At 45.6% G+C, this 10557-nt stretch overlaps 1 protein-coding gene across 2 annotated transcripts; it reads right to left on the minus strand.

The window, feature by feature from the left end:
- Positions 1–1183: 1183 nt before the first annotated feature.
- Positions 1184–7099, minus strand: LOC119777417 (glycoprotein endo-alpha-1,2-mannosidase-like protein). 2 transcript variants are annotated; one of them, XM_038276284.1, is made up of 4 exons: positions 6460–7099; positions 4585–4748; positions 2179–2255; positions 1184–1939 (listed from the first exon to the last, which is right to left on the minus strand). In XM_038276284.1, the coding sequence occupies exons 1-4, from the start codon at positions 6962–6964 to the stop codon at positions 1303–1305; spliced, it is 1383 nt and encodes a 460-aa protein (XP_038132212.1). In that variant the 5' UTR covers positions 6965–7099; the 3' UTR covers positions 1184–1302. The 2 variants fall into 2 exon arrangements, with proteins under 2 accessions (XP_038132212.1, XP_038132213.1); XM_038276285.1 differs by having other exon boundaries at positions 4585–4694; positions 6460–7098.
- Positions 7100–10557: the final 3458 nt, after the last annotated feature.

A 10557-nucleotide genomic window follows, 5' to 3' on the forward strand; every position in this document is an offset into this window, starting at 1 on the left:
TATGAGTGCTCCGAGAATGTTCTCCTTGTGTCCTCCTATCTTTTTAGTGTCCATTCTTCCTCTCCATATGTGTCCTTTCCCTTGTGTCCTCTCTCCCTCTCCTAGGGAGGTGGCCTGGCCCTGCTAAAAAGTTTCTGTAGCCTCCTGCAATAAGCTGTTTTCCTTAGATAGAAAACTTTGAATCAATCTGACTGCATGATCTGGTTGATCTGGATCTATAAAGTGACCTGAGATGACATGTGGATTGGAGCTATAGAAATAAACTGAATAGAATTGTTATAGTAAGGTTCTTATAAAGTGGTCAGGGTTGTGAGGGAGTACTGTCATGTCCTCACATTCAATGCCAGATATCAGCATAAGGCCCAATGTGTGGATCTACTCACATTCTTTAAGAGCTGCTCATTGGTCTATTTGAATAGCCTGACCAATCAGCAGCTAGCAGCAGTTACTCTGCATGTTGGTTTCTGCTTCCTGACCTGATGAAGCGCACCGGACCTCCCTGGAAAATTCTTCATATGTTGGAATGTTGTAATAAAGGTCGGCTCTGATCAGGAATATACTGATTGGTGGAGCCTAAAGGTGAGTCCGTACAGGGTTTGGGTTTGGCTGCAGAAGTCAGAATCTAGCCCACAACCCTCCACCGCTGCAGGCGGGTCCATTTAGACCGCTTCTGTTAGGGGGAAGGACCCAACGTTCCCACAAACCACTATGAGAGGCGTGAGGAAGGAAACGTTTCACCAACGTCAGTCTGTCAAGTAGTGAGGAACCTGATGGAGATTTTCTTCTGACCTTTAGAGGAGATACACCTGCTCTCAGCCAATTGGACTGAGGTACGGAACAAGTTCACTGGAAAAAAACATCTAGAAATAAGTAAAAATCTACCCTTAATTTGAGTAGGTAAATGAGATGAGTATTTTTACTCTTAAAATATGATCATTAGATAATATACACTTGAAATAAGACGATAGTATTTAGTTTTCTGATTTTAAATGTAAATTGTTCCATTGGCAAAATGTCTCTTTTACCTCGTCAATCCAAGAACAAATTATTTCAAGAAAAGATGACTTGAACATGACCAAAGCCTACAGGCGTTATCTTCATAGTGGGAGGAGCCAGCTGAGGAACAGGAAGCTGCTTCCCTTCAGGTGGGACGTAGAACCGTCCGCCAGTAAACAGACCAAAGGACAGGAAGTAACAGTCTTTATTTCAGAGGAAGGAAAACAACAGATAAAGAGGAAAGATTGAGGAGCAGCTGTTGGTCTATAGCCAGGGTCACCAGCAGAGTCAAACTGGTTCCCAGATTCACATCAGCCACTTGTCCTTCTCTCTGCTGAAGGTCTGGGCCCACTGGCGCGTCAGCTGCAGATAATGGTCTGCTTGGTTTGGCAGGTAGTCCAGATATAAACGTTCCGCTGTTTTCTTGGGCACGGCCCTTTCTATCTGAGTGCCTTCGTGCCATTGGTTGAAGGAGGTAATGGTTACGATTTCGGGTCTGACAGACAGCGCCGCCTGCAGGGACGTCTCATAGTAACGGCCGTTGACCCGGTTCCTGGTGTTGTGGTTGTTCCACGGTCGGACTGCGGTGTCCACGTACCCTGGACCCACGCTGGGTATGAATAGCAGATTGTTTGTGTCACAGAACGCCTTGATGGCTTTCCAGTTCTGGTGGGACGAGCCGAAGGAGAACCCGTTGGAGGCGAAGTAGGTGTACATCCCGTCGAAGCCGCTGGCAAGGATGTCGTGCTTGTGGCGCTCCTCCACCACCAGTGCAACAAACACCCCATCGTACGGCGTTCCTCTGACGCTCTGGGAACCCGTGGGGGTCAGAAGCTCTGTCCAGGAGTCAGGAGGAGTGAGATAGGAGTCATAGACATAAAACAGAGGCAGGATCTGCCCTGTGCTGGTCCTGAATCTGTAGAAGGCTTCATGCTTCCCGTATCTGAGGAGGAAGATGGAGACAGATGGAGACAGATGGAGACAGATGGACCTGATCAATGTCTGACGTTCAGAAGAAAAACTGCATTCAGTTATGACACACAAGAACTTTCCCCAAATCCTTTAGTGAAGTTAAGAAGTTCTAGATCTACTTTTTTTGTTCTGATAATATCAGACCCACCCCCCCACCCCTGGTTATAGAAAACCTCTACCAGAATCCCAACTGGACTACAACCAGCTTACCTGTCAATAATGTACTTGATGTTGTCATGCATGCTCTGGTCCGTCCGTCCCTTGTATGGCTGAATGTGGAAGGCCACCTGAATGAAGACACATGAAGAAGACATTGTAGCAACAAGACATCCGTCTACATGGGCAACAGCTGGACATCCATCATCCATCCATCATCCATGCATCCATCATCCATCCATTCATCATTCATCATCTATCCATTCATCATCCATCCATCCATCCATCCATCCATCATCCATCCATTCATCATTCATCATCCATCCATCCATAATCCATCCATCCAATTCAATTCACTTCAGTTTATTTATATAGCGCCAAATTCACAACACATGTCATCTCAAGGCACTTTACAGTTCAACCAGATCATACAGTCAGATTGATTCAAAGTTTTCTATCTAAGGAAAACCAGTTGATTGCATTGACTCATTGACTCAAATACACTCCCTCACACTAAGCATGCTTGTAGCGACAGTGGAGAGGAAAAACTCCCTTTTAACAGGAAGAAACCTCAACTGGATCAAAGCAGTCTAAACCCGGTTCAGATTCCATGACTACCTCAGGTACAATCGCGGATAGAGGAGTGCTTATGATCTTATGTTTAATAAGATCAATCTTATTTATAAAGAATCCCATAAAATCATTGCTGCTAAGAGCAGGTGGAATGGACGGTTCAACAGAGCTATGGTTCTGGGTGAGTTTGGCAACTGTATTAAAAAGAAATCTAGGATTATTCTTATTCTCCTCTATTAATGAGGAGAAGTATGCTGCTCTTGCTTTACAAAGGGTCCTCTTATACAGCAGTAAACCATTTTTCCAGACTAGGAAGGACTCTCGCAGGCCTGTGGAGCGATATTTTCTCTCCAGTTTCCTAGCATTTTGCTTCAAAGTACGCAGCTCTGCATTAAACCAAGGAGCAAGCTTTCTATTTTTAACGGTTTTCATTTTCAAAGGAGCTGCGTTGTCTAAGGCAATACGCAGAGAACTAGCAACCCCATCAACAAAATCATCAACCTGTGAAGGGGAATAAGCTATGCTTTTGCACTCTGCAGCACTGCTCAGTGACACAGAGGAGAGAGAAAGTGAAGCAGATTCTTTAAAATTTATAACTGCTCTATCTGATAAAGATCTACTAAAATTGAACCTTCTTTTGGGGGAGGAGAACTCTGTTAAAGTAATCCTGAAGGTTATTAGAAAGTGGTCAGAGAGGACAGGGTCGTGAGGAAATACTGTTATTTCTTCACATTCTATGCCGTATGTCAGCACAAGATCCAAAGTATGAAGATGAGAATGTGTGGGACTATTCACATTTTGAACAAAGCCAATAGTGTCTAAGATAGCATTAAAGGCTGCTCTTAAGCTATCGCCTTCAATGTCAGCATGGATGTTAAAATCTCCCACTATGATGACCCTGTCAGTATTTATCCCATTCAACCCATTCATCATCCATCCATTCATCATCCATCCATCCATCCATTCATCATTCATCATCCATCCATTCATCATCCATCCATCCATCATCCATCCATCCATCATCCATCCATGCATCCATCCATCCATCATCCATCACCATCCATCCATCCATCATCCATCCATCCATCATCCATCCATCCATCCATCCATCATCCATCCATCATCCATCCATCCATCCATCCATCATCCATCCATCATCCATCCATCCATCCATCCATCCATCTATTCATCATCCATGCATCCATCCATCCATCCATCCATCATTCATCATCCATCTATTCATCATCCATCCATCCATCCATCATCCATCCATCCATCCATTCATCATCCATCATCCATCTATTCATCATCCATCCATCCATCCATGCATCCATCATCCATCTATTCATCATCCATGCATCCATCATCCATCCATTCATCATCCATGCATCCATCATCCATCCATTTATCATCCATCCATTCATCATCCATGCATCCATCATCCATCCATGCATCCATCATCCATCTATTAATCATCCATCCATCCATCATCCATCCATGCATCCATCATCCATCTATTAATCATCCATCCATCCATCATCCATCCATGCATCCATCATCCATCTATTCATCATCCATGCATCCATCATCCATGCATCCATCATCCATCCATTCATCATCCATCCATTCATCATCCATGCATCCATCATCCATCCATCCATCATCCATCCATGCATCCTTCATCATCCATGCATCCATCATCCATCTATTCATCATCCATGCATCCATCCATCCATCCATCCATCCATCATCCATCCATCATCCATCCATCCATCCATCCATCCATCATCCATCCATCATCCATCCATCCATCCATCCATCCATCCATCCATCCATCCATCATCATCCAGTCAGAAAGTTATAAACAGCAGTTGTCTCACCAGTTACCTTGATGCTGTGCCTCTGGGCCGCGTCCAGGACAGCAGGAACCAGGTCCTCAGTGGGCTCCCCATGATCATCTGCCACCCCAGGGGGATACCATGACAACACCAGCACTCCTGCACACTCACAGTAAGAGACCAGAGAAGAAGGTCTGTCAGGCTGCTGGGGGCCTGTAGGTCAAGCAATATCAGAGAGGTCAAACACCCCTTAGTCACCTGGAAGGATTTTATAGTATCCATAGTAACATCAGAATACTCCAAAATCAGATTAGGCCCCCCAGGCCATGCCATGCCTTTCTCCTGGTGGTAGATCCATTACAAGGGACCCCTGGAGCTGGATAATCAGATCTTCACTCTGTGGACCCCTGGAGCTGGATAACCAGATCTTCACTCTGTGGACCCCTGGAGTTGGCTTTAGATCATGTTGGAGGCACTGGTGGTGCTTGTTAGACTGGGAGGAACCTCCTCCATCTGAATCTGAGCAATGTCAGGACATTTCCACCTCAGGTGCTGTTCAGGAACAAGGTTCTAACCCTAGACTAGTTCTCTGGTCTATGTCAGCCTCTGTGGTCTACTTGGCTCCAGGTCCATGGGTCAAAGTTCATTTTGGACACTCTGGGGTAGAGAAGGACTCAGCCATCCACTGATCCCTCTCTGCTCCAGGTGTGGGCATGGCTTCCACCTCTGGCCTGGAGGTCATAGATGGCGCTGCTGAGGTACCCAGAGGATCCACTGGTGGAGGAAGGATGGAAGAACCTACAGCTATGCTGGTTCTGGAGACTGCTGGGATGCAGCTGGTGTTCATCCATCCATCCATCCATCCATCATCCATCCATTATTATTCATCCATCCATCCTCCATCCTTCATCCATGATGGATGGAGGATGGATGGATGGATGGTTTGTAGGATATCATCTCTAATAACTCTGGTATTGAAACTGACGATATTGTTTCGGTTCTATAGATCAGTCCTCTAATATCTGAGGAAACAGGAAAGATGACTGCATTTAATTCCAGTGGATAATGCTAACGCTCTGCTAATTCTAACATCATCCTGGATGGGACACCAAAGGTGTCTCCATCTTGAGTCCTTTGTGGTTCCTAATGTCTTGTTTCTCCTTCTGCTTTGCATCATGAGCTGACAGAGAACCTAGCAGCTGTAGCTCTTTGTTAGCATTAGAGCTAATTTGGCCTCATCTTATCTTAACATATCTTTTTTCCCAGCTTTTATTCTCATTCCGCTGTCAGAAACAGAGCAACTAAATTCCCTCTCTGCATTTAACCCCTCCCCTTAGGGAGCAGTGGGCCGCCATTGTGCGGCGCCCAGAGAGCAGTGTGGGGTTAAGGGTCTTACTCAGGGACCCAGAGTGGAGGCTGTGGGAGTGGGACTCGAACTCAGAACCTCTGTGCTGTAACCACTAGGCAGCCCCTCCCCACAGAGAAGAACGCATGACGCTAAACATGGCTGCTAAGCTATGATGTTATTATATAGTAAGTTTATCAGTTAGACTGTTCTTCTCTGCCATCAGTCACTCATTAGTTTATTAATGTTCTTAGTTCTAATTGAGGAGTTTATTGACGGGAGAGTTTTAAATTATGATATAACCAACTTTTAGAAAAGCTGTTTTTGTTTATTCTGAATATTTAGCAGACTGGCTTTGAACGCATCATTTTGCTCTTTGGAGCATTTTTAATGGTTCTTTAAATCATCACGTTTTATCAGTATATTTAGGTATTTTTAAAGTGCTATGAAATGACTAAAGAGAAGCATAGAGATCCAATAGACCATTCTGGTCGCTATAGTTCTATACTCCTGTCCCCACCAGTGGACCAGCAGAGGTGGGGGCCAGCCTGGGCGGATTCCCAGTCCCTCAGTGTTTACCTGAAGCAGCTTCCTCGATCTGGGCCATGTGAGCCTCCAGAACGTTTGGGTCCCTGGAGCTGTAGGGGCCCAGCTCCGGGTAGAAGCTCGAGGCGATGTCCTCGGGAGGAGCGTGTCTCCCCTGCGCGTGGCTGGCGGCGATCTTGGGGTCCCAGTGCGGCACCAGCGGGTGATCCCAGTGGATGTACTTGTTGTCCATGGCGGGGGAGCCGTACCACAGGTAGTAGAAGATGTGGACGTCATAGAAGATGCTCGAATCTCGGTCGGATTTGGTGAAAACCACCTTGGTGTCGCTGCCGCCGGAGCGGAACAGGTCCGGCGACGCCAGAGCGACCTTCCCGTCCAGCCGCTTCCTGTCGGGCCTGTCCCCGAACCGCTCCATGCCTGGGGCCAGATCCGAGAAGCCGTCGCTGGGTTTCAGCGTCCTGAGTCCCATCATGGTTCCGAAGATGAAGATGGTGAAGAGGAGGAGCGCGACGGCCGCCTTCCTGCGCATCCGCGTCATGGTCGCTGTCCGTGGTCCTGAAGAGGCTCACTGGACCTGCTCTCTGCTGCCCTCCATCACCATCACCCAGATCTCAGCCTCCCCCCTGCTCCCCATCGAGCTGCTGCGGGAGGATGGAGGCAGACCGGAAGAGGAGGAGGAGGAGGAGGAGGAGGAGGAGCTCCATCAGAAACTCTGACCCCTTAGCAGCCAGCGAACGCACCCTGCCTTCTCCGATTACCATGAATGCAGCATTAAAGGATGCTTTGCTCTGCAGATCAATCCAACATCAGCCCCAAACCAAAGAAGCCAGAAAAACAGACACTAACAGCATCTCTAACAAAGTCCTACCATTAAGCCAACATTTCACTTCCCTTTTAGATGAGTAAAGAATTTTAATATGAAATTATACTGTTGCATTCATGGTCAAAGAATATGGAAAAATAAATTATTTGCATTATCTGGTATTAACTGATTAATCTTTTTGTTTCAGTTTATAGATGTAAACAGTACTGGGAAGGTTTCTAAAAGAAAAACATGTTAGAAAGACTTTTAGGTTTGTTTTCATTTTGTTTGTCACTTGAAGAATAAAACCAATTATTCAATTCTATTCAGTTTATTTCTATAGCTCCAATTCACATAATGTCATCTCAGTCACTTTATAGATCCAGACCAACCAGATCATCCAGTCAGATTGATTCAAAGTTTTCTATCTAAGGAAAACCAGCTGATTGCATCGACTCATTGACTCTTCAGCAATCCCTCACACTAAGCAGAGAGAGCAGAACGTTAGAGATTGAACTAACAGATACTGCAGAGTGGGAGAATAGAGATAGAATGAAGCAGAATGATGAAAAAGGGGTCCCTATGTCCTCCAGCAGTCTAAGCCTATAGCAGCAGAACTATAGAGATAGATCAGGATAACCTGAGCCACTCTAACTTTCTTTTAAATCTATTCTGGATTTAACAGGAAACCAATGAATAGAAGCTAGGATAGGAGAGATATCATCTCTGAACCACTAACATCAGAGAGAAGAAGATTGGACCTAATCATTTCCCGTAGTTTCTCCAGAGGGAAAATGTCAGAGCGCTGACCTTTCATCATCATTCGATCAGGAAAATAAACTAATGGTTCAGTTTGATTTAAATATTCTTAGTGGGATTAAGAGTCATAGAATATTCTGATAGGATGGATGCATGTTGCAAAGCACAGCCACTCAGACATTAATATATATTTGAGAGCATGAGAGCATGGCATTTATTACTATAAACACAAACACATTTATACAGGTTTATAAATACACACACATAATGCAGAATCTAGAGCTATACACAGTAGATTGTGTCTTTATGTAATGCAGGAGGTCTGGACATGCTACACTGGTGTAGCTTCGAGCTCCTGAACGGGGAAGGGGAGACAGACAGTGTCAGTGTGACGGGGGTCTCTGGGCCTTGTTGATAAGGCTGGTAGCGGATGGAAAGACATATATGTCAAAGGGTCCAACATTCTACAGCCTCCACCACCCCTCAATCTGCGTACGTTCTGTCACCTAGCAACCATTACAGTTGACCCAGAAAGCAGGCAGAGAATGGATACAGAACTTCACACTGCTGTTCTGGGAGCTAATAGCATTTCTGAGGAGCTTCAGCAGCAGTACCATCATCTCAGATTTATACTCCCCCCTCAGGGCTGCGTCCTGAGCCCCCTGCCGTTCACCCTGATGACACACGACTGCGTCCCCAGGTTCACCACCGATCACATGGTGAAGTTTGCAGACGACACCACGGTGGTGGGCCTCATCAGAGACGACAACGACCTGGACTACAGAGAGGAGGTGGAGCAGCTGGTGGAGCAGAGATAACAGCCTGATCCTGAAGGTGGAGAAGACCAAGGAGATCATGGTGGACTTCAGGAAGAAGCGGCCTAACCACGCTCCACTGCTCATCAACAGCTCAGCTGTAGAGGTGGTCAGCAGCACCACATTCATCACAGACACCCTCACCTGGACTGGAAACACCACCTCACTGGTCCAAAGGGCCCAGAAGCGCTTGGACTTCCTGCCCCCCCCCCATCCTCCCCACCTTCTCCAGAAGCACCATAGAGAGCGTTCTGAGCAGCTGTCTCACTGTGTGGTGTGGAGGCTGCAGCGCCTCAGACTGGAAGAAGGTGAGAACAGCAGAGAGGATCATGGGGGCTCCTCTTCCCTCCATTAAAGACATTTCATCTCAGCGCTGCGTGTCCCGACTTCGTGGAGAACGCCACAGATAAGGGGTGAAGGAGACAGACGTGAGGTTGCTGATAGAAGAGACAAGTGAGGACATCAGGTAGGAATAAATACATTAGGGAGGCAGCAAAAACATTTATACCATAATGGTTTGAATTTCTGATGACCATCTCTCATTGTGTTCTTTTTTGGGAAAATTAATGCAGGCAAACATGGTGAGTCAATCCCCACAAAGGAGAATGTGGAACAGAAAGGTGCAGATGAGGGAGAGGAGCAGAGAGGACCAGATGATGAAGAAGGGGGACAGGAGGATAGAGGTTCAGATGATGAAGAAGAGGGACAGGAGGATAGAGGTTCAGATGATGAGGAGGGAGAGGAGCAGAGGGCTGCAGAGGAGAGTGCTGAGACAAGGCTTTTATCAGAACATCCATCTGAATGGTCTTTACCACACAAAAATGGGGGACATATTTAGGCTACATGGTTGAAAATGACCCACCCAAAGTTTCTGATGGCCCATATCCAAGAGCAGAGAAGAGTAAGAGGTGTTTTTCCAAAGGATACTGTTTTTGTTTACTGCCTAATGGAGAGAAAGTTGAACGAGATTGGTTACTGTACGGGGGGGGGGGGGGGGGGGGGGGGGGATTATGTGTTTTCGCATCCACCTCAAAAATATGTAGTTGCGCCGCTGGTGCAGACCAGGAAGCAGAGTTGTAGTTTAACAGACCTCTCTGCAGCTTCTCTACTGTTACCCTCTCTTTACTCCATTTCTTATTTCTTGTTTTTTTTTTCCTTTCAGACTTTACTCAAACCAACTACTTGTTGCTTTGTAAATTATTCACCCACAGGCTCCATAGTCGAATCTATCTGACATCCGTTCTAACATCTATGGCCGCAGTCAGGCGCCTAGCCATATGTGCGTTTCACGTGGCGAGCTAGCCAGGAGACTGTCGGTGTGAATATATTTTTCTTGGTTACTCATTTAAATTTTTGAACATTTATTGAGCAAAATAATTAAAATAAATAAAACAATAAAAGATGGATTTTGTTGCACAATCTGGTGTAAATGTATCACAGTCAGTGATGATTTCTGGTGTTACTACCAAGACTGATGAGGAAACCCTCGATTGCTAAAGTAATTATAATAATGAATTTTATTTATCATGCACTTTACATTTGATTTCAAATCTCAAAGTGCTACAAAACAAGTTTAAAAGACCATAACATTAAAAACAGAGTAAAAAGACAGTCATTAAAATCAATACATTAAAAGGCATACGTAGCCTATTAAAGAAAATCTAAAATCAACATTTGTAGGAATTTCTAAAAAGGAAAGTTTTTAGTCCTTTCTTAAAACAATCCACCGTCTGTGGGGCCCTAAGGTGGTCTGGG

This window comes from Cyprinodon tularosa, unplaced genomic scaffold, assembly GCF_016077235.1.
Source record: "Cyprinodon tularosa strain WSP-4 unplaced genomic scaffold, ASM1607723v1 ctg1239, whole genome shotgun sequence".
In the NCBI taxonomy this organism is placed as follows: Eukaryota; Metazoa; Chordata; class Actinopteri; order Cyprinodontiformes; family Cyprinodontidae; genus Cyprinodon; species Cyprinodon tularosa.